This window comes from Echiichthys vipera (genome assembly GCF_963691815.1).
Source record: "Echiichthys vipera genome assembly, chromosome: 17".
Classification (NCBI taxonomy): Eukaryota; Metazoa; Chordata; class Actinopteri; order Perciformes; family Trachinidae; genus Echiichthys; species Echiichthys vipera.
In genome coordinates this window covers 26,427,652-26,452,610 of record NC_139842.1, presented here as the reverse complement: position 1 = coordinate 26,452,610, position 24,959 = coordinate 26,427,652, and the positions used below count along the sequence as shown (strand labels likewise).

The 24,959-nt window shown below is 42.9% G+C and overlaps 1 protein-coding gene across 3 annotated transcripts in view; it reads left to right on the top strand.

The window, feature by feature from the left end:
• Nucleotides 1–1,354: 1,354 nt before the first annotated feature.
• LOC310959520 (thyroid hormone receptor alpha) overlaps nucleotides 1,355–24,959 on the top strand; it is a gene marked incomplete at both ends in the record, with an annotated part of 66,796 nt that continues 43,191 nt past the window's right edge. For 2 of the 3 annotated variants that reach the window (XM_083930895.1, XM_083930893.1), the window contains one exon: nucleotides 1,371–1,426. In XM_083930895.1, the coding sequence (XP_083787021.1) occupies nucleotides 1,371–1,426 (56 nt within the window). Of the gene's footprint in view, nucleotides 1,427–24,959 lie in introns of all 3 variants that reach the window. The other variant, XM_083930894.1, reaches the window with a different exon arrangement.

The following is a 24,959-nucleotide window of genomic DNA, read 5'->3' as shown; positions in this document are numbered from 1 at the left end:
GTTAGAGCTGGTTAATATGGCCCGGGAAAGGGAAGTTTGGGGTCCCCTGCTAGAGCTGCTGCCCTACCTTTTTTTAACAAGGCAAAATGTTTATGTTTATGTTACTCACATGGCCAAGTACATGGTTCATTCAATCAACAGTAGGATCGGATTGGTATCAGGTATCGGCCGATACGCTCATCCCAGGTATCGTATTGGACTGGATCAGAAAAAACTGGATCAGTTCGCAGCCAAATGTGAAGTAGAGATGCACTGATACAGTTTTTTTTCCGATCCAATCAAATACGCTACCTGGGCTGAGTGTTTCGGCCGATACCTGAGTGAGTGGTGGAGATCACTGACCGATGATGCCGTTAGGACCATATCAACTAATATAAAACCTGACACGTGGATGATCATCTCACCTGTGAATAGAAATGATAATAAATGATGTAAAAGTGTTTGCTGCTGACAGACAGAAGGGCCCATGTTGGCCAATCAAAGATCTCTTTGAAGGCTGCTCTCTTGTATCCTCACTCATGGACAGAGAGGAGGGGATAACTTTAAACGATGTGCATTTACAAACACCAACGGACAATTCCTACTTAGTATACTTTTAATAAATTAACTACAAAAGTATTTTGTGTTTAATTAAATTTGTAAAAAAAACTATCAATCACACTGGGCTTCTTTGTCCTCAAATAGTGAGTTAAGTGTTACTTTGTTTGTCTTCCCACTGAGCTGAGACATATAGATCAGAGGTATGAAAGAAGAAGAATGACTTATCCATATTAAATAAATAAATAATTGATTAAATTACCATTACCATTACCAGGCTATTTTTGCTACTATTCATATCATTGTAGTATATTGACTGCTACAGTTGTCATTCTGTTATATCCTCCTCCCTGGTAAAGGCAGATGGCCGTCCACCATAGAGCCTGCTCTTTTGATAGAAATCTAATTATTCATCAATCATTTTCATTTATTCTAGCAAAATGCCAAACATTCTCTGGGTGTGGCTTAAGTGTGAGGATATGCTGAGTTTTCCGTTTTCGATATATCAGCAACAGTTTCCCTATGTTTACATGGCACATTTACATAATGAGCAAAGAAACTACACCTGTGATGTTATATAATAAAGATTATTTAAATGGAATGCAATGTTTACTTGTACAGTTGTTTTATTCAGAGTGGCTTCTCTCTCTGCTCCTCCAGCTTTATTATGGTTCCACTGATGTCCCGCCCACCATGCTCCGCTCAGCGAATTGCTACCCAGATTCTCAGATGGCTGTCTATTGAAGGGGCCGCCGGTGAATGCTGAGCAGGCTGGCCAGGTCGAGGTCCGCCTCATTGTCCTGTGATTGGCTGCTGGACGGGACTGAGGCTACATGGAGCCAATGTCCAGCAAGCAGGATAGCAACTCATCAGAGGGAGATGAGAAAGGGTGAGATTGTGTGTGTGTGTGTGTGTGTGTGTGTGTGTGTGTGTGTATGTGTGTGTGTGTGTGCGTGTGTGTGTGTGTGTGTTTGTGTGTGTGTGTGTGTGTGTGTGTGTGTGTGTGTGTGTGTGTGTGTGTGTTGACTGAAACGTGATGGGTTGGACATCTGCATGTGTGTGTGTGAGTGTGTGTCTATGATGTAAACATGAAAGGAAAGCAGAGATTAATGGTGGACGTGACAGAAGTGACGGGTGAAAGATAGCTGCAGGCATGGATGGGTTGATGGAGGGATGAGATGCATCAACACAAGTTCAGCTCATCTGAGTCCTCACAGTGCAAACACAACTGCATACAGATTTTGTATATTATTCGCGAGGGTGGACAGATGGATGCATTTCTTATTGGCGTGATACTAAAGGGAGAATAGAAAGAGAACAAGTGATAAATAACAGATGAGTGGTGGTGCAGGATGAGCTATATAAATAGATAAAGAAAAGACTGGATGGAGGGATAGCTGGGGGAGGGGTACATTGTATTTAGTGTATTTTTTGGAGAGGTAATAGGAAAGACAGAACACTCTGTCCCACTGCCATCTGCGCTCTCTCCATTTCTCCGGCACGTGCAGTCAAACGCACACACACATGCTGCCCTCAGCACTTCATTAAATCAATTCATGGAGAGTTCAGACCCGTTGAAGAAGTGAACACAAACACTGAGTAAGTGGAATCCCACATTATCCAGCCAGGATGTAAAGAGTATAGAGCTCCAGTGTTTCATTAAATAGATACAGATACAATAATTATGAAATGAATAATCACACAAATTAATGAAACAATAATTAATTAAATAATTTAAGAAATGATTAAAACTCATTACAAGGAACTGTTATTTCACCACTCTTATATTGGTATAATTTTATGTGACTTCTTTCATATTCTGCTAAAAGAGTATGGTCACATTCTTTTAACTGTGTGTTTGCAATTGTGTCCTGGGCCAAACTGAAGGAGCATCTACTCAACCAACACCCTCCTCTGAAGTGGAAGTACGTACTCACTGACTTTGACTCTCTGGAGCTCTTTGTGGCCATGTTGGCGGAATGTGTCCGGACAGCAGACAATAACCCTATTTTTATCAAAAATATAGTAATATCTTATATTACACACCTGTCGGCTTTTTGGTTGGTGTTCAGCTCACAGACAAAGACTGTAGGTAGCAGTTTCTCATCTGCAATACACTGCAATAGTTCTTTTCAACGTAATTCCACTGCTAGGCAACAATCTGGGTCTTTGTTAACTTCCTGTCAGCTGATGTCATTGCAAATACACTGCAACAGGAAATAGACTGGGACTCAGTTACAATGGGTGTTTTTACACTGGAAAGATATTTTAGTGTCGGAAAGAAATCCTAAAACCAATGAAATGATATTCATATGACATAACACGCTTAAATATAGGCCACTCTACCTGGGATGAAGACATTCCACTCTCTGGTTCTTCTGGCGTGGGCTTGGGCAGACTGCGTTGAGTTTGTCCTTGGCTTGTCAACAAATACATGTGTATCCCCTGATCATATAACAATGACAACTTTTACAACAGTAGTTGGGCTCCCCCTATAGTTGGGAGCCCGAGAGCAAATCCTATATGTTGTTGCTTTAAGGTAGGTTTTGTTATGATACAGCGCTATTAATAAAATTGAATTGAATTGGAGCCCATCCCTAATGGCTATAGCAAAGGTCACGGAGACTCCATAATCAATGCTGTCTCTGCCTTTTACCATGTTGTCATTGAAGCAAAACAAACATCCTGAGCCTGCGGCTGCGGCTGCATACTTTGGTTGATGCTGGACAGTATTACTGTGAGATTTTAAAAGTTTGTCAGACATGGTTTTAATGATCTTTCAAATTTAATACCAACCATCAGGAATTTTACCGCTGTTTAGCGTTAAACCTGAATCCTTTTCATCCCTAATGTGCATGAAGGTGTATCAATTTTTGCAAGCAGTGTGTGTTTATGCGTGTGTCTGTGTTTATGCGTGTGTCTGTGTTTATGCGTGTGTGTGTGTGTGTGTGTGTGTGTGTGTGTGTGTGTGTGTGTGTGTGTGTGTGTGTGTGTGTGTGTGTGTGTGTGTGTGTGTGTGTGTGTGTGTGTAGATTAGTAAAGTGGAGGGAGCTGGATTAGGAGCAGCGAGGGCAGATGGAGCTACAGAAAGCAGAGGACAGCTCAGGACGCCTCAGTATGTGACATCAACAGGGGATTGTTACTTTGTTTTGGTGCGCATGTGTGTGTGTGTGTGTGTGTGTCAGTGTGTGTGTGCGTGTGTGTGTCTGTCTGTCTGTCTGTCTGTCTGTCTGTGTTTCTCACAGTGTCATTGAGCATACACGTGTTCTTGTGAGCGCTGCCTCATGCCCTGACCCATCCCCTCTGTGATTTCTGAGTCATGAAGCGTTCTGGATAAACACACACACAAACACACACACACACACATGCGCCAAATTCTATTTTAGCATCCCCTATTCCAGGCTGTGTGAAGTTTTGCATCAGCATCTGTGAGTGTGTGTGTGTGTGTGTGTGTGTGTGTGTGTGTGTGTGTGTGTGTGTGTGTGTGTGTGTGTGTGTGTGTGTGTGTGTGTGTGTGTGTGTGTGTGTGTGTGTGTGTGTGTGTGTGCTTTTATGTTGTGCTTTTATGTTGTGCTTTTATGTTGTGCTTAGAATATCCCTGTATGTTTGCAAAGTACAATACTAATCAGTGGTTTTGGACCACTGCTTTGTTCTATAGCTATCTATAGTCGAGTCCAATTACATTTCATTTAATCACTCTTCTTCTTCTTTCAGCGTTTCAAAACAAAATCAAGCTCCCTCAACACAAGCGTTATAGCTCTGTATAAGAAATAATTTCTGTCCATAACAACACATATCACATGACCATTCATGTACACTGGGCATGTGCGAGCCAATGTAAACAGGAAGAAGATTGTCTAACTCTGGTTGGAAATAATGGATGTGTAAATAGAGATTAAAATACTTCAGAGGAAGAACAGCAATAGCAAATGTCCCACCAAAGATTCTTTCTTTTACAGAAAGTAACTTATGAGTAAAAGGTGGTAACGGCGGAGGAAAACACAGATTGGGAGTTGCTGCAAAACCAACACAGTGAAATATTAGAAAATTATCCATCACTTAAGGAAGCCATGGAAAATAGTAGGGAGCAACCACGCAAGAATGTTGAGATCACAGTCAGGTCTGTCAGCCTACCTAACTGATAAGACTGACTGACACAGGTTAGTCTGCGTCATCGTTTTCAAACGTCTCTGTTTCCGTCCATCCAGACTTAACATGTCCCAGAGTTTTCAAACTTAAATGAATCAGCAGCGTTTCCAATCATCTCTGTATTAAAGGCTAGTACACATTGAGGCTAAAACGAGTGATGCCACCACGTCATAGAAAATGAAAATGACAATGAAATCAAAGTGAGGACTTGCTTTGAATGCAGCATACACCGTGTTGTTTTGAGCTTTTCTGATGCAAAGAGCTATTGTCCTCCAGATCATAAAGGATCTGATTTTATCGCTGTTTAACACATTATTCTCCTGGTGCTTTTGCTTGAAATGAGGATTGATGGTTGCAGTTGCTCAGTGCTCATGTGCTTTGATACCGCGATTAACAGCCTCATAATGACCATGAAGAACATTCATGTTAGGCTTATTATAGCAATGGAAACATTGCAATACAATTATTACAATATACTTTTCAACCCTCTTATATATTGAGCTTTGTGTCAGTGTACATCTGAAATAAAAGCTTTTAATGTGACAGAATACTGACAAACATCTGTATGTATATATTCTGAGAAAGCAAGAAATTTACCCAGAACTGCATGGCTCTGTAGGTAAAATGGACAAATGGGCTCTATCCACTCCTTTTCAAAGGGCCATTCTTCCTCTCTTATTGAGGCCTTGTCCTCGGGTAACCCTTCTGTAGTTGTACATTGAGTTTATTAGCTTAAGCAGCACAACCAAACAACAACAGCTGTGTATTAATTTACAAGCCTCTTGGCCATTTGACCTGCTAGTGTGTGACACAAGCAAATAATGAAGTAGTGAGGGATTTTATAGCAAAGGGTGAATACATTTAGGTTAAATGTTTCCTGATGTTTACCACAGCACCATTCAAGAAAGAGTGCCTTTGTGTCAGAACTCGGGATGGTGATTATGAGAGTCTATGCACCAATATACCACGTAATTTAGCCCAGAAATTATGTCCTGTTTCAGTTACAACTGACTGTCAAACTAGATAATTAAAGAATGTTCTAGGCATTCATTCACATACTAATGTAATGACATTGTGGGAAATGATTTAAAAAATTGTCACAGTTTGCTCAGCTCCTCCCCTGCTCTGCTGCTCAGCCACACCCCTGATCAGTCTACAGCTTTCACCTGCTGCTCTCACCTGCTCACTATCTCCAATCAAGCCAGTATATATGCAGCCTCACTCCACTCACTCTTTGCCAGATTGTCTTCGCTCTCATGCCTGATTCTCCAGCACTTGTTCCCGGATTGCTTACCTGGTATCGACCCGACTCGCCTCTTACCTTCGCCTCTCGTCTAAGCCCCGGTAAATCCACCAGTCTTCTGTCCCTGACCAGGAGTATTGCCTGCCTGTTTTCTGTTCCTCGTCTGTCTGTGGCTGGTTGGCGCCTGGCCTGTTTCTGCTCTCCCCTGGTCAGCCGTGTACCTGCCTGTTTTAAAACGAATACCTGGTTCATCTGTGCTGCAATTGGGTTCACTCCATACCCGTTACAGTACAATCTGGCCAGCTATGAACCCAGCAGACAATCCCACACCCCTTAGTTGCCTGGAGACAATTGAGGGTGTCCTGCAGCAGCATGAGGCCATGATGACTGTGTCTGCTGCTGCAGCAAGACAAGCTGCTGATACTCATGGACGAGCGCTAGCGGAGTTAGCCGGACAGATGCAACAGCTAGCAGCCCGCATCTCCCAGCTCTCACCATCTGCTGTGTCTGTCCCCTCTTCTGGAGAACCAGCTTCTGGTCCTGCACATGTACCAGCCTCTTCACTGCCCAGAGATGCCCCTGAGCCATGGGTGGGAACCCCGGAGCGTTACGACGGTGATCGAGAGACTTGTGGCCCCTTCCTCACCAACTGCTCTCTTCTGTTCGCCCTGCAGCCCCTCACCTTTGCCACAGAACCGGAGAAGGTAACATTTGTCATCAACCACCTGACAGGCAGAGCTCGACTGTGGGGAACAGCTGAATGGGAGAGACGGTGTGCAGCCTGTGCTTCCTTTGACCTGTTTGCTGCTGAGCTTCGCAAAGTTTTTGGGTTCGAGAATTGTGGACCCGAGTCAACAAGAGGACTGTTAGGGCTGAAGCAAGGTGAGCGAACGGTGGCAAATTATTCTATCGATTTCCGCACCAGAGCCAGCCAAAGCAGTTGGAACAGTTCTGCTCTCTGTGATGCCTTCCTCCACGGTTTGGCTGACTATATTAAAGATGAACTGGTCTCACATGACACCCCCATCACCTTGGACGGGTTGATTGACTTGGCCATCCGCATTGACCTACGCATTCAGACCCGTCGACAAGAGAAGCGTTAAGGGGGGGGGGGCCCAACGCTCTTCTCCACCTCGCTCCTGTGAGGGCGCTGCAGCAACAAACTCCACCTCACTGCATCAGCTGTTTGAGGATCCTGAACCTATGCAGTTGGGTCGCACCTCCTCTCCCTGGAAGAGAAGGAACACCGCCGCAAGGCTAATCGTTGCCTCTATTGTGGGGCAGCAGGACACTACATCTCCAAGGGCCTGTTTCACAAAGCAGGTTCAAAAAACTCTGAGTTGATCTACTCTGAGATAGGAAACTCTGAGTTTTTCGGTTCCAGAACAGCAGATTTGCGTTAGGTTGATCAACTCAGAGTAGTTTGACCTGGAGTTAAGCGCATGTACCACAAGTAAAAAAAGACAGCATCAATGGAGCCCTGATTCGACGAGTCACCATGGCAACGGGGAAGCGAAGGGCTACGCTACAACTGGAATTGGAAATATTAATGCGCTCATACGGAGAGATGGGGCATGTTTACAACGCTGCAGCAGCAAAAGAGAGGGAGACGGTGCGGGAGAACATTGCGGCTCGGGTCAGTGCATAAGTTTAAATGTAGTCCTTTGCAATCACAGTAATATCACAGGGGGAACTGCTTGAGTGGGAGCCTATTAATTTATTTAATTTAAGTGCATTCCCACGGGGGAGAAGCGCACTTGGCAGCAGCTTAAGATGAAACATAAAAACATTGTTCAAACAGGTAAAACCTCAGCACTGTCTCATGGTGACGCCTCATTTTGAGCATGTTTTACATTGTAAAGTAAATATTACCGTAAGTGGCTGTTTTATATGTTGCAAAAAAAAACTCCCATTTGCAAAAAAACGCAGCGCAACACACATCTGCTGTGATATAAGAGCATTACTGGTTGTTAATGTTGGAAATGTAAGGAGGGATGAGATGGACTGTGACATGAAACGGTGTTTCCCTGCCGTGAAATGGACCCCCTCACATTATAGGTGATATTCTGGATCAGAAGGCTGTTGTTTCCACCCATATGAGTAGTTTATATACCGGTAACCCAATTAAAAGCACACACTTTTGAACCTATGAATTGCAAGAAAAGCTGGGATTATATTTAGGAAATGCTGAGTCAAATACATTTGTAATTATGGCTGCAGTATATTAAGGACGTCAAAGGGCGGTCTGATAATCATCTCCCGACGAATATTTAATTCTCTTTGCGGTAATTCGTCACCTTCATCCACGGGATCGTTATCAAAAGGACATTCCATGGTAGTGGAAATAGTCACCACTTAATATAACTTGGATATAGGCCTACTGAATGATTTTTATACGTTGTATAAAAAAAATTTCCTTTTGCAAAAAACGCAGCGCAACACACAATATCTGCTGTGATATGAAACGGTACCGCTCAAAAAGATAATTGCCTGGAAATGCAAGCACATCTATAATCAATAGTTTGATAATCATCTCCCGACGAATATTTAATTCTCTGTGCAGTAATTCTGCACCTTCATCCACGGGATCATTATCAAAAGGACATGCCATGGTAGTGAAATATTCACCACCTAATATAACTTCTAATGACTGATTTTTGCAATGATTTTCTGAAAAAACAGACGGAACTATACTACGCCAAAACTCGCGTGCTGACTGAATGAATGATGAAATCAAACACCGTGTGTGGCTGAAAGAGGGCGGAGAAAGAAACTCAAGGTTTTCTGAGAAAAACCTGGTCCCGACCTGGTTAGTTTCAGAGAGCATGTTACCATGGTAACTGACCGAGAGGTTAAGTTACCTCTCTTTGTGAAACAGGCTAGAGTTACCCCTCTGTCTCTGGTTTGAGTTACCTCCCTTTGTGAAATGGAAAACTCAGAGTTTCCCTCATTTCAGGGTTAACAGACTCAGAGTTTTCACTAAACCTGCTTTGTGAAACAGGCCCCTACTGTTCCAGCAAAAGCCAGAGCTCACCAGTAGTTGGGGAGATCCTGGTGAGCTCAACTGCCCTGTCACCTTCCCAAAGCCAGAGACCTCTGTTTCAAGGCTGCCTTCTCCTTCCAGGTGGCCTTCACACCTTGGCCATCTTCATTGACTCTGGGGCTGATGCCTGTATCATTAATGAGGTGGTTCTTCAGCTGGGTCTCAAGCGGGTTCCTTTACCTCATCCGGTTCCTGCTAGGGCCTTAGATGGTCACATCTTGGGCACTGTCACACATCAGACCTCCCCGGTTCACCTACTGCTTTCTGGTAATAATCATGAGACAGTCCAGTTCCACATCCTAAGCTCTTCCTGTCTGCCTCTCATCCTGGGGTAACCATGGCTCCGTCTTCACAACCCTCACATCGACTGGGCCACTGGGGCCATTCTGGAGTGGAGCTCCTCCTGTCATCAAAGGTGCCTGCAGCATGCCTCAGCTCCATTTCACTCCTCCAGTTCCAGCTCTTCACCTGACCTCTCCGGGGTACCACCTGAGTACCACGATTTCTGCCAGGTCTTCAGTAAAGCCAGAGCTACTTCTCTGCCCCCACACCGCCCCTATGACTGGCAGGTTTTTTCTTCGTCAAGAAGAAGGACAAGACTTTGAGACCCTGCATCGACTACAGAGGACTGAATGATATCACCATTAAGAACCGTACCCACTGCCGCTCATCTCCACTGCCTTCAAACTGCTCCAGGGGGCCACCATTTTCTCCAAACTTGACCTGCGCAATGCCTACCATCTCGTCCGCATCAGATGAGATGAGTGGAAGACAGCATTCAACACCCCAACTGGACACTATGAGTATCTCGTAATGCAAAAAGGAGCAACACATTCATCATGTCAGCGCCTCCTGGAGAATTTCCTGTATGTGAAAGCAGAGAAGTGCGAGTTCCATGTTTCTTCAGTGTCTTTCCTGGGGAACATTGTGGCACAAGGCAACATCCAGATGGACCCAGCCAAAGTCTCTGCTGTCACTTCCTGGCATGTTCCTGAAAACCTCAAACAGCTTCAGCGTTTCCTGGGGTTTGCAAACTTTTACTGTCGCTCCATCCGCAACTACAACTCCGTGGCAGCCCCTCTCACTGCCCTGACCTCCTCCAAAGTGCCCTTCCAGTGGTCAGTTCCAACTGCAGCAGACTTCAAGATCCTCAAGGATCGGTTCACCTCCTCACCCATCCTCCTGATGCCTGACTCTGAACAGCAGTTTGTGGTTGAAGTGGTCGGATGTTGGGGTGGGGGACGTCCTGTCTCAGCGCTCTGTCACTGACCACTGACTCCATACCTGTGCCTACTTCTCTCACCGCCTGTCCCCTGCTGAGAGAAATTATGACATCGGCAACAGGGAACTGTTGGTGGTGAAGATGGCCCTAGAAGAGTGGCGCCATTGTCCTCTGGATTTCACCCCCAGAGCAATGGAGAGACTGAGCAGTTGAACCAAGAACTAGAAACTGCCCTACGGTGCACTGCCTCTCAGAACCCCTCGTCTTGGTCATCACAACTACTGTGGGTGCAATATGCCCACAACTCCCTTCTCTGCTCTGCCACCGGCCTCTCTCCATTTCAGTGTGTATATGGCTATCAACCATCATCTTTTCCAGCCCATGAGAAGGAGATTTCCTGCCCTTCTGTCCAAGCCTTCATCCGCCGCTGCCGCAGAACATGGCTCCAAGCTCTCTCCACCCTCCTTCGTTCCGTGGGTCGTTACACTGCCACTGCCAACCGACGCCGTACACCTGGACCTACCTACCAAGCAGGACAGCAAGTGTGGCTCTCCACCCGAGACTTACCTCTTCGGCACCTAAGTTTATCGGGCCTTTCACGATCCAGAGAGTCGTCAGTCCAGTGGCAGTCCGTTTGAAGCTCCCGTGTTTCGAGAGTTCACCCCACCTTCCATGTATCCATGGTTAAGCCAGTTCACAACAGTCCCTTGGTCCCTCAGGCACCACCACCTCCCCCTCTACGTATCGTCGATGGTGGTTCGGTGTACGCAGTGCGGCGCCTGATTCGCTCTTGTCTGCGGGGTAGAGGTCTTCAGTACCTTGTGGACTGGGAGGGTTACGGTCCAGAGGAAAGGTCCTGGGTTCCTGCTCGCCATATTGTAGACCCCACCCTCATAACCAACTTTCATCTGCAACACCGCGACCAGCCAGCCAATGAGTCAGCTCGTCCAGGGACCCGCACCTTGCCCCCGTCTGCTCAGGATGTTGGAGACCGTTCTATGTCAGGTCAGCCTTCTGTCGCTGACCATGAGTATTACCTGCCTGTTTTCTGTTCCTCGTCTGCCTGTGCCTGGTTGGCGCCTGGCCTGTTTCTGCTCTCCCCTGGTCAGCCATGTACCTGCTGAATAAAGACTGTTTTAAAACAAATACCTGGTTCATCCGTGCTGCAATTGGGTTCACTACACACAGTTACAATATTTGTAATCAAGTAACTCAAGTTATTCAGTAATTGTTTTAGCCCTACATTGCAGTTATATCACATTGTTGTTGTTGACTCATGATTGACAGTTTAAATTGTGAAAATTTGAAAATTGATGCAGCAGAACCAGAGATATTGCATTTATTCCATTTTTCTTCCTCGTCATAATCTGGCACCTACATTACCCAGAATGCAGCTAAACTGCAGATAGTTTTTGTAGGAGATCAGTGTGTGATGCTTTCAGCAGCTACAGTAATGTAGAGATGAGGAGCGAGCTATATTGGTCCAATTAGCTCAGTTCTTTGTAACGCCACACAGCAGATTTGCGGGTTTTCAGATTTGTACCAACCGACACTGACTGAAGTCAGGTTGGGGAATGGAACAGATTTTTATTCACTCCAGTCCAACCCCTGGCTTCCTGTGACAGAAGTAATTTATTGTAATTGTCTTTCAAATCACGTTGCAGGCAGGATTTCTACTCAATTAAATGTAATGTCAGGGTGTAATTATATTTTAGCCCGACAGTTATCAATCACATGAGAGCCTTAACAAATAAAAAGCGACTACTCTCCGTTTTTCTGTTCCCTCTTTTCTCGTCCCCTGTTTGGACCAATGACTGTACCATACCATTGCCCCCACCACAACAGTCGCTGGCTTGATCTCCAGTGGCAGCATGTCGGCCTGTAGGGCAGACACAAAGAGATATGTAGCAGCGGTGCCAGCCAGATAACCTCTCTCTTAACATCAGTAAGACCAAGCAGGAGAGAGAGAAGTGGGGGATTACAGGTGAGCATTCCTCCATTAACAGACACAGAAAAGAAAGTCAGCAATTTTAAGGCCCTCAGTGTTTACAATACAGAGCACCTGTCATGGGATCTACACACAGGAGCTCTGGCTAGGTTGACACAGGTGTGAGTTTACCATGAAAGGCAGATCAGGAAGTTATACAGCTGTGCAATGGAGAACATCCGCAGTGGCTCCATCACTTGCATCTAGGACAGTACCACAGCGCAAATTCATGAGCCTCTTCAAACTGACTTTCTTTCATCCAGGACATCCACAATAGATATTTGACAACATCATGTGAGCCAGTTCAGTCCATTCTGCTTCAAGCATGCAGAGAAGACTAAAAATAATCCCTGAAAAAAATGGCAATCTTTTGGCTGGCTCTTTTTCCGATTGGTAACAGAGTTGGTATGACTGGTTGACAGATTGAGGAAATATTGAAAAAATGAAGGTATAGGAGGGATGTATCTGTCCCTGGAGGATTTAAGCCCTGTGCATTGCAATCACATTTGACTTCAAACATAGAGGCAAAGTGGCACATAACTTGGCTACTTTGAGAAAGTGGAACTAAAACTCCCCTGTGCTATGTTTCGCTTATTTCCCTGCTAATGGTTTGCCATGCCTGTAGAGCCATGTTCTCTCCATAAAGCTAGAGCATTCTGAAAAAAATATGGTTACTACAGCAATTTAATAGTGGACTTCTACAACCCCAATTCACATGAAGTTAGGACGTTGTGTAAAACGTAAATAAAAACAGAATACAGTGATTTGCAAATGCTTTTCAACTTCAACTGAATACACTACAAAGACAATATATTTAATGTTCAAACTGATAAACTTTTGTTAATTATTATTGTTTATATAAAATCCACTCATTTTGCATTTGACGCCTGTAACACGTTCAAAAATAGCAGGGACAGGGGCATGTTTACCACTGTGTTACATCACCTTTCCTTTTAACTACACTCAATAAGTGTTTGGGATCTGAGGACACTAATTGTTGAAGTTTTGTAGGTGGAATTCTTTCCCATTCTTATTTGATGTACGACTTCAGTTACTCAACAGTCAGAGGTCTCTGTTGTCATATTTTGTGCTTCATAAAGCTCCACACATTGAATGGGAGACAGGTCTGGACTGCAGCAGGTCAGTCTATTACCTGCACTCTTTCACTACAAAGCCACGCTGTTGGAACACGTGCAGAATGTGTCTTGGCACTGTCTTGGTGAAATAAGCAGGGATGTCCCTGAAAAAGACGTTGCTTGGATGGCAGCATATGTTGCTCCAAAACCTGTATGAACCTTTCAGCATTAATGGGGCCACCACAGATGTGCAAGTTGCCGATGATATGGGCACTTCGCGTAGTTGGGAGTGGAGTCACCGTCATTTTGGACTGAACGAACAGCCTTGCATTAATTCTGAAGATACGTAAAATATGCCATTCCTATTCACAAGACGGAGTTAATCTAAACAGCCATAGCAGTCATTTAATATAAATATTTTCCCTTTACGTTTTAATTACCTGTGGTAGTCATACTAATTACTAATTACCTTATTTTTATTTCATCATAAAACGTTTATTATATTTATGTGCACCCAAAACACCATGGAAATGCCTTATATGTCAAAAACTATTTGTACTATTGTTTTTTAATTATTTTTTTATTTTAGCTTGTTTTTAATTTTCTCTTCTCTATTTTTATTTTTCAATAATATTATGATGGACTGCAGCTCCCATAAACTTCGCTACAAGTGCGGACACTTGATTAAGTTCAGTGGACATTGAGAATAACTCTAATTGCACAGACAAGGAAGCACAACCAAAGGCGGTGTGACCTAGTGACTGGAGATCGGACTACTTTGACGGGGCTGACAGAGCGCAGGACTCCAGTGGGATGACTCTGTATTTAACGTTAACATGCTCAAAGCCAAAAAGTTAATGGACAATGGTTAAGATGTCAGTTTATCAATATATTACTATTAAGTTGCTGGCCATATGATCTGCCCAGATATCTAAAGACTACAACTGCATTTTGTTGAGCTACAGTTGTAACATTACAGTGACAACACATGAACCTGTATTCTGAACTGATTATTAATTTGAATAATAATTTGTCATGGAAACATTCTCTTCAAGGCAATAAGACCTCTTAGCCTAACTTTTTCAGGAATAGATGTAAAGTCCAAAGCCGAGTTTGTAAAAGACAGATGGAAAACGTGTAGCATAAGCTAACCTTAGCATGTGTTGTGGAAATGGATTTCTTCAATAAAGATCAACAAACAGAATCCGCTTTTTCTCCGTAGTTTATTTTGCCAAAGCATTTTCTTTTGCAGACAAAAATACGTTCACCCCTGCGTCCTCACAAAGCCTAGAGTTTAGCAGGAATGACACAGATCCAAATCGTGCCCAGTCTTTTAGAGGAAGGGACAGGACGCGCTAAGACACTGAACTGTATCTGACCTGACAAAACTATGATTATGAATTACAAATATCCAAAATTCCCACAACACATGTTAACTTCAGTCTTCAATTTCATCTTTTCATAGATGATGATAATAAGCCAACCTGTTGGTATCGCTAGGGAAATTATGAGAAGCCAGCTCTGGATTCTTAGTGGGATCATTTAAGCAGTTAATTGCAAGTTAACTGCTTGATATTATTCATTGTTGACATAATGTTACAGTACATTAACTGATGCATTTTAGGGAAGCGTTCAGTCCAAAAAGGCGGACGCACTCTCAGCGCACTCTCTGGTGGCGGTTGCTCAAAAACACGAGGACACTACCTCCATGATTTAAAAAAAAAAAAATTTGAGTGTGCTCCTTTATTGCTGAGTGTGATCTGTCGTTTACAATCGCTCATCAACTTGTCACTTTGTGTCAGAAATTAGTGGCGGATAAACTCGCCCTCACGCATCTGTCTGTCTTGAGGCAACATGCTAGCTATCTTATCACACACGGCATCTCGCCAGAGTTTAAAGAAATCTGTCTGACAAGCTTAAGAATGGCATGTTTTCACTTAACGTTGATGAGACCAAGGACAAAAGCATGGATAAGATTCTAAATGTACTGGTCCGTACTGTACTGAATGGCCATTTTTCTGAAGTAAGCTGTATTTTTTAGTTTTTCTATTAAACAGTTTTCTATTGATAGCAAATTATCTTGAAAAATCTATTTTAGGGTTGTAGTATTATATACGATTTTGTTCTACTGTAACTGTTTTAAAAGGTATTTTAAATAAATGATGCATATTTTGCACATTTTGCATATTTTGCATATTTTCGGTCATGGGTCATGACCGAAAGAATGAGGTCGCGGGTACAAGCGGCCGAAATGGTTTTTCTCAGGAGGGTGGCTGGAGTCTCCCTTAGAGATAGGGTGAGAAGTTCAGCCATCCGTGAGGAACTCGGAGTAGAGCCGCTGCTCCTTAGCGTTGAAAGGAGCCAGTTGAGGTGGTTCGGGCATCTAGTAAGGATGCCCCCTGGGCGCCTCCCTAGGGAGGTGTTCCAGGCACGTCCAGCTGGGAGGAGGCCTCGGGGAAGACCCAGGACTAGGTGGAGAGATTATATCTCCACACTGGCCTGGGACGCCTCGGGATCCCCCAGTTAGAGCTGGTTAATGTGGCCCGGGAAAGGGAAGTTTGGGGTCCCCTGCTAAAGCTGCTGCCCCCGCGACCCGACCCCGGATAAGCGGATGAAGATGAGATGAGATATTTTGCAGAAAAATGAATGTCTTCTTGTTCATGCCCTTTAGTCAGTGGTTAGGTTACTAATCAATTCCTAGTTTAGTTTGGGGTATTATAATTGCCACCTACTGACCTGTCTTAGTACAGATAAAGTATCTTAAGTCTCAGTGTGCTATACAAGCAATAAGTACATGGGTAAGTGACTAGTTGAAAGCCGGATTGGATTACTGAACAGGCCTACCAGGCCCAGGGTCCCAAAATATGCTACTGTAATATAGGCTTATATTGGGTTTGTTCAACTCATGTCTGAATGATGTCCATTTATGTCCACAAAATTCACCAGGATCTATCATTTAAGGGACTATTTACCAACATTTTCTCCCAGTGGAGCATACTCCTGGATCCAACTTGTCAATTATGTTCATCGGGGCATATATTTTGGCCTATTGGCCTCCCAGTGAAAAAAGTTGAGGCTCAGAATTTTTTTCCTCTATCGCCCATGTAAAGAAAAAATAATTCAGTTATTATAATATATATTTAATTTTATTCATTTAAAATATCGAAATATATCATTTTTGCATTTTTCTCACAAAATAAATAAATGATGTGGGCATTCATGAATATATGTATCTTACAGAGGCAGCTGCTGGTCTTTCAAGGAGTGGAAGCTCATTTTTATGGCCTACATCATAAATGTGTTTTTTTATGTATATGTAAATTATACCCTTCGTTCCTTTTCAAGAAAATTATCTGTGACCTTTTCGTACCAACTAGGCGTCTTTTCCAGGGACTTGACCAGTGTCCTCTCAATGGCAGCAGAGCTATGCTGCTTAAACGGGCTTGGCCCAGCTGGAGCTGCTGCGCCAGGCTACTGTGAAGTGTGACAGCCTGTGAGTGTGAGTGACGGGGGGAGGATCTCCGCATCTGCCGCTGCTCGTTGGGGAAAGAAAGCGCAGAGTGACAGAACAAACACAACCAGTGGCCAAACAAAACGCTAGTCGTTTTTAAGAAAGACAAAGTCTCTGGGGGTCGGTAAAGTGTCCGTATCAGTTCAGAACAATGGAATGGAAAACTTGGAAAATGCTCCTCTGGATGTTTATTCTTCAAGATCGCTGGTTCACTCATTTAGCTGTCAATCAAAAAAGGATTCCGCCTCAGACAGTTCATCCAATCATCATGCAGATCATGTATGTTGAGAAAAGTTGTTCTTAAACTGTTGGACTATTTGTGGTGAACCTCGCCCCATCCTTGCTTGTGAACATCTAAACCTTTCGTGGATGCTCCTTTTATACCTCGGGGGGCCCAAAGCAGGATATGTTTCGGGGCCCTGTCTCGCAGACCTGAAGAATTCAAAGAACCCGCTACCATATGCAATTATACTTTGTGCATTTTATTTGTACCTCTATCAACATGATGGACCCCAGTTCTTTTACTGCTAATGAAAAACACACTGAAACACTTAAAGTAAAGCTTTCTTACTGCACTTTGTTTTTGTCTGTTGTCTATTACTAATGTAGTTGAAAGATAAAAGATTCAACAAAAGGTTCTTCTTTGATTTTATATTTATTGTAAACAGTATTATCTACTTTACACATCACCTTGATAAATGAGCACAGTAAATATGAAATATGACTACCAATGTATGAATTAGATGCGTTAATTACGATTAATTATTACAGAAAAAATTACCTGACAAAAAAAAAAAGCAACTTATCGAAATGTATTTTTGCACTCAGTGCAACTTTGCTTATTGCACTAGTTCTCGTCTGGCCCGTAATACTGACACAGGACGGAGGAGAGAAGAAGGAGAAATTAAACCTATGACGAGCGAGATGATGAGTTGTTGCTGGGTTCAGTGGGCGACATTTGAGCTCTAAGAAACGACCAAGAGGAAACATGGAAAAGAGCACGGCTGTGTAAAAATTGTGCAAGAAAGATAAGTCAAATAGCCACATTGAATGGTAAGATGTAATATAATGATTCCTCAGAGCTACCCCCTTGCTCTCTGTTTAACTGTGCCTCAGACAGTGACTCAGTTGATGTTGTTTTATGATGCATTGCTGTAGATTCAACTTTCAATTCAATTTCAATTAAATTAAATTTTATTTACAGTGCCAAAACATGAGAAAAGTTATCTTAGGACACTTTACAGAGTAGGTAAAGACCAACATCTATGACTTATTTATGGTTTACATAGACCCAACAATCCTCCATAGAGTACGGTGGCAACAAAAACCTTCCCTTTAACAGGCAGGAACGTCGGACGAACCCAGCTCTGTGGAGGACGGACATATGTCTGCATCGGTTGGGGAGGAAGAAAAAGAGAGCGAAAAGACGGACAGATGGACAGAGAGAGACAAGGCAGACATAGAGACACTTCCAGAGATGCAAGCAACCACAAAAGTAACAGTGACTATAGTGTTAATACAGCAGAACAGCAAGAAACAGGCACAACCAGGGTGACAGAACATGACAATGACAATAACAAGTATGGTGGTAAATATGAAGTTTAATTAGTATCATGCATTGATAAGACATGAATAATACAGACAGAGAGGATAAAAGCTCAGAGTATCAGGAACAGTATTATCCCCCAGCAGACTAGGCCTATAGCAGTATCATTAAGCAGAACAAAATCAGCTTAGTACATGCAGGCTCTAAAAGAAATACAATTCCAATAACAACATAGCTAAGGGCTTGTAAGCCCTAGCTGCAAGCTTTAGCAAAGAGGAAATGTTTAAGTTTACTTTTAAATATGGGGATGGTGTCTGCTTCCCAAATAACACTTGGGAGTCGGTTCCACAGGAGAGGAGCTTGGTAGCTGAAGGCTCTGCCTCCCATTCTACTTTTGGAGACTCTAGGAACGACAAGTAGCCCTGCATTCTCACAGTGCCGCGATCTAGTCGGCTAATACGGTACTATGAGCTCTTTAAGATACGACTGAGCCCGACCAATAAGAGCTTTGTAGGTAAGGAGAAGGATTTTAAATTCTATTCTACATTTTACAGGTAGCCAGTACAAAGAAGCGAATACAGGAGAAATATGTCCTCTTCGATTGGTTTTAGTTAGTACTAGAGCTGCAGCATTTTGGACCAACTGGAGACTCTTAACAGACCTATTGGAGAAGCCTGATAATAAGGAGTAGCATTTGTCCAGCCTAGAAGTAACAAATGCGTGTACTAGTTTTTCTTCATCTTTCTGAGACACAATGTTCCTAAATTGTGAAAAAGTGAAAATATGCAGTCCTTGGCATTAGTTTTCTCTGACTTTAGTGTACATGTAGGATTTATCATTAACGTGTACAAACTGAGATATATCTGATAAATAAGACTTAAACCAGCTTATCGGGTTCCCTTAATGCCAATTAGATGCTCCAGTCTCTGTAGCAGGATGTGATGGTCAATGGTGTTGCAGGCAGCACTAAGATCTAGTAAAACAAGTACAGAGACAAGTCCTTTGTCTGAAGCTATTAGGTAATTAGTAATTTGTACCAGTGCTGTCATAGTGCTATGATTCATTCTAAATCCTTACTGGAAGTATTAACTAATTATTATGTAAAAAATGATACACAGCTGAATGGCGAGTAAGTTCTCGAGGATTTTAGAGAGAAAAGGAAGGTTATATATAGATTTATAGTTGGCTAGAACCTCTGGATCAAGACTGGGCTTTTTAAGAAGAGGTTTAATTACAGCTACTTTAAAAGACTGTGGTACATAACCTGCTGATAAAGACATATTAATCATATCTAGTACAGGGGGGCTAACTAAAGGTAACACTTCTTTAAGTAACCTAGTTGGAATAGAGTCTAGGAGACAAGTAGAAGGCTTTGATGCTGAAATAGTAGATGTTAATTTGTTAAGGTCAACTGAAAAAGCAGTCCAAGAATATATCAAGTCATAGAGTAGTTTCTAAGGTTCCTGGGTTTGAGGACAAATTGGTGCCAAGTGAGTTGATTTTATCTTTAATAGTTATAATTTTGTCATTATAGAAGGTAATGAAGTCATTACTACTGAGGGTTATAGGAATACATGGTTCAATAGAGCTGTAGCTATCAGCCTATTACTCCTCTATTAAAGATGAGTAATAGGCTGCTCTGGCATTACGGAGGGCCTTCCTATATGTTTTTAGACTTTCATGCCAAACTAAGCGAGATTCCTCCAATTTAGTAGAGCGCCATTTGCTTTCTAATTTTCGCGATACTTTTTTTAATTCACGGGTTTGTGAGTTATACCACGGAGCTAACTTCCTCTGTTTCATTATCTTCTTTTTTTAAGGAGTAACAGAGTTGAGTGTTGTTCATAGTGAGCCTGCAACACTCTCAACAAGGTGATCAATTTCAGAGAAACTGACGTTAGTACAGGAATCTTGAAAATAAGATACGGATACGGCATTAAATTAAATGCCGGTTGAGTCACTTCCTTAAATTTTGTTACAGCACTATCAGATAATCATCTAGTGTAGAAACTTTTGCCCAGAGCCGAGTAGTCCTGTAATATAAATTCAAAAGTTATTAAATAATGGTCTGATAAAATAGGATTCTGTGGAAAGACTATTAAGTCTTTGATTTCCACACCATAAACCAAAACAAGGTCCAGGGTGTGATTAAAACATTGAATAGATTTTTGTACACTCTGACTAAAACCAATCGAATCTAATAGAGAGATAAACGCAATACTAAGGCTATTAGTATCCACGTCCATGTGAATATTAAAATCTCCTACAATTATTACTTACTTATTACAGATTTAAGGACTAAATTTGACAGAAACTGGGAGAATTCAGATAGAAATCAAGAGTACGGACCAGGAGCACAGTACACTATAACAAGTATAATTGACGTGAAAGACAAAGAACAAGACTTTCAAATGAATTACAATTTAGTTGATTAATAGGTCTGAGTCATAAATAGCTGCAACGCCTCCTCCTCGGCCACAGCCTCGAGAAATATGAGTATTAATATGACTGGGAGGAATTGATTAATTTAGGCTAACATATTCTTCATGGCCAGGTTTCAGTCAGACAGAGTAAATCAATATGGTTATCTGATATCAGATAATTTACTAACACGGCTTTAGATGGCAGAGATATGATCTTGACCCCTCCTGGTTAGGGTGTAGGCCGTCGGGTTTGAAAAGCCTGGGTCTGTTTAAAAAAGCAGTAAAGTTGTCTACAAATGGAATACTTTTCCTCAGGCAGTATGCTTTAAGCTACAGGTGCAGTTGGCAGAGGTGGCTGGTCATGACGCCACCAAAATGTGGCGGGGGAAACGAAACAGAAATAATCAGTCGCTTACCCATGTCTAGCTTGCGGTTCACCATGGACCTAAAATCCTGCTTTAGGACCTCGGACTGGCGGTTCTTTAAATCGTTGGTACCGGCCTACAGGACCAGCATGCAGACTGAGTTGTGCTGTGAACACAGCTGGAGGGCGGAGGACTCAACCTCCCCTCCCTCCAGGTCAGCAGAAGGTCTGGCCACAGCGTACCCTCACGTGCCTTACCATCAAGGTCCCGACAACCAGCGCGGAGGGAATGTGCTGTTCCACGGGCTGCCTTGAGGTGCTGCTCCTAACCGAGACGGAGGGGAGGGGTCAGGTTGGACGAGAGGACCCCAGCACCTGGGCCGGCGAGAGCCACGACCAGCTGGCTGGAGGGATCCTGGGGACGAGCTTGAGCACACACCCAGCGAAGGGAATTCCTGCAGGCTTAGGACGTCATACCTGTTACTGAGTTAAAGAAATTCTTTAAAAAGTGGCGCCTCGCTAGTGTGATTCAGGGTCACGACATCGGTGTTTTACTTCTCCGGTGTAATCAGAGGCAACCACAGGCCAGATGGTTAAAAGCTTCGGTCCATGTTTTGAAAAAATAAATACAATAAAAGCTGGGCACGAGAGATTCAGAATATAAAAACGAGAAACCGTGTTAAAAACAATATTTTCTGGAGCCGAACTGATGGAAATCCAGTAAAATCTAGCGACGCTGCACATGCATAGACTGAATGACCCTATCCAACAGAATACAATGGAGATCAAAAATAGAGAACAAAGTATTAATACTTGATTTATTCTGAAATACTGTTATTTTTTAGTGTTCACAATTTGATAGAATAGCTGTTGTGTCTGTACCACTGCTGTACTAGCATTTTTTTTTTTAAATAACCAAGGCACTTCAGCAAAAACCTTTATTTTGTGAAAAAAGCAGTGAGCAAATTTAGAGAACACTTTCAGATTCCTCCCAGTTATTGGTGTTAATCTGTCACCTGATGACAAATGACTTAATTTCTAGACACACCCTATTTATCTGCAGCTCTCTTGGTTACTTTACAAGATGGCAAGCTGCTCTATGGTGACTGTTACCCTTAGACAGCAGGTCCTCCAGATGAAGGCCAAGGGGATAACCCTCTCAGCCATCAGAGAGCGGTTGGGCTTTTCAAGTTTGTGATTTCAAGAATAATAAAACTTTACAAGGACGCAGATTCATTTAAGTTCCTTTAAAAAGGCCGGTTGTCCTCGTAAAACAAGTGCACAAGAGGACAGGATTATGAGAAGACTCTCAGTGGGGAATCAGTTCAACACTGCAGCTGGAGTTAAGCCCCAGTTCATTGCTGAAAAGGGCAAGGATCTGTCTCTGCACACAGTGTCTCACCATTTAAGACTTTTTGGACTGAAAGCCAACTCTGCAGTAACCAAACCTCTCATCAGCAGAAAGAATGTGTGTGTGTGTGTGTGTGTGAGTGTGTGTGTGTGTGTGTGTGTGTGTGTGTGTGTGTGTGTGTGTGTGTGTGTGTGTGTGCCTACTAGTCTCAATGAGGGAGAAACAATAGATGTGCTTCTAGCTCCATGCCGGATTTTTGTTGTTGTTTTGTTTTGCTATCTATTTGGGAAATCCATGCTAACAAAATATTAACCATGGAGTGGGACTTGAAAAAAAGCAAAGTAGAGTCACTTGATATAAGTAGTGAATGAAAACTACATTTTGTTGACAATGAGAAGTCGGTGCAGCAAAGTGGCAAATATGACTTCACCCATAATGTTGATTTATTGGGGCGATTTAACGATGATAATAATAATAGTAATAATAATAGCTAGGATTTGCCTTCCAAGGCCTAACACAGTAACAAACAGAGCGGACAAAACACAAAGATAAATGAATGGAATAGTGGTGGCAATGTTTGCTGGGAATAAAAGGCTTTGACAGAGTTCATAGGCTGTGGTGAACAGATTGGTCTTGAAGATTTTCTTTATTATTTCCCTGATACTGAATGCTCTGTCCCTGAATATCTGCAGGTTAGTGTACAGCAGGGTGTCATCTGCATTGCAGTGGAAGCTTAAGTTGTGGTGGCAGATGATCTGAGGAAGGGGGATCATGGAGAAGGGAAAGAGGAGGGGACCGAGCACAGAGCCTTGGGGGGCGCCTTGGTTGACTGGATTCAGGGTAAAACTGAGGTCACTGATGGTGACAAACATTTTCCTGTTGGAAATGTGTCTAGACCCAGGAGAGAACTGCTCGAGTGAGGCCAAGTTATTCTGATTGGCAGTTGAGGAAAAAGGTTGGGGGGGACTGTGTCTAAGGTTGAGTTAGCAGCGATGAGAGGTTGGTGGGTGATTTTGATGAGGGCTGTTTCTGTGCTGTGCTGTGCTGTGCTGTGCTTTGCTGTACTGTGCTGTGCTGTGAAGCCTCATTGGAGGGGTCCGTAGAGCTCAAGGTTAGACCTGCTTATGTAGTTGTGTGGCAACTGCTTTTTCCAGGATTTTGCTAAGGAAAGAAAGGTTGGAGACCTGGCTTCTCACGGACAGGGGTAACTATGGCCATTTTGAAGCTGGAAGAAATGTGCATTATTCTCAGTGTATCATATGAGCTATTATACTACAGCTACGGCCCTGTTTAGATGAAGACGATCTAGAAAGGAAACACAAAAGTGGCGTTGCGTTCTCACTTTTTATTCCGCGTTTAGACAAGCGTCTTTGGGGGGAAATCTGCGTGCATACAGTAACGTAAAAACTTCCCAAAAAAATGGTGTATGCACTTCAGGTGGCTAGGTGGTGCTGTGAGGCACTGCCATACAACATCACCCAGAGCTGGTGCATAGATAGAAACTTCCTTCTCCTTCTCTCCCTAACATCGGAGAAACAGGACACCGTACAGTGTGATAGGGATCTGAAGCACGGTCTTCAGCCTCCCACCGCCTCGGCTCCACCCAGGAGACTTCAATGTCCCACTGATGGAAACAGTCCCACATGTTTTGTTGTTGAGCACTTTACACGGAAACAGTGGAGCGTTAACATTTCCACTCTGGAGGTTGGTTTACCTTTTTTTGCATTTTTAAGCCCCTAAAACGCTGTCGCCGTCTAAACTAAAAGCACATCTGATAAAACATTTTGTCGTTTTCACCCGCCGTTGGCCTGTAAACAGCCTCCTTCATTGTTTTTACCAAGCTTTTATTAGCCTACAGCCTTTTCATTGCCTGCCCCTGGCTATTATTGGAATACTTTTATTTGAGAATTTACAGTATTTGAGGATGCTCAGCATGCTGTGTATCTTGTATGTCTCAGATGAACACTGCTAGGGTTCATTCAACAAACCTGTTCTGGGTAGTTTTGGATAAAGCTGTAACTGTGACCTTTATGACTGGTTATGATTATACTTGGAGGAAAAAGAGGTGATTGTACAGTATAATTCAATTGATGAGGTATCAAACATCTCTGTGTCCTCATAAGACTTCACTAAACTACACTGGGGAAACTGCATCAGCCTGCTGTTATATAATCCAGTTAACATTAAAGCTTAAGTGAGTTTGGTTGTAGAGAGGCAACTTTTTTGTTTTGTTCTCCTGGGGACAAAATGGAAAGAGCAAAATGGAGGAACTGAAGAGAGAAAGTAAGATTGTACATAAAAGGATATGCCATGTGACAGCAGATGTTGTTTTAACTGAATTAATAAGGCCAGAGATCGACAGAGATCGAGAGATACTGCTGATATCATGGCAGTTGAGTGTCCAAAGTTGCTTTGAAAAGCTCAATAATTGTGATGGAACAGTGGCTGCTGTGATTTTAGTGTCCTCGTCACTGCAAGAAAAAAACGTTCATTGCTTTGTGCTGTTG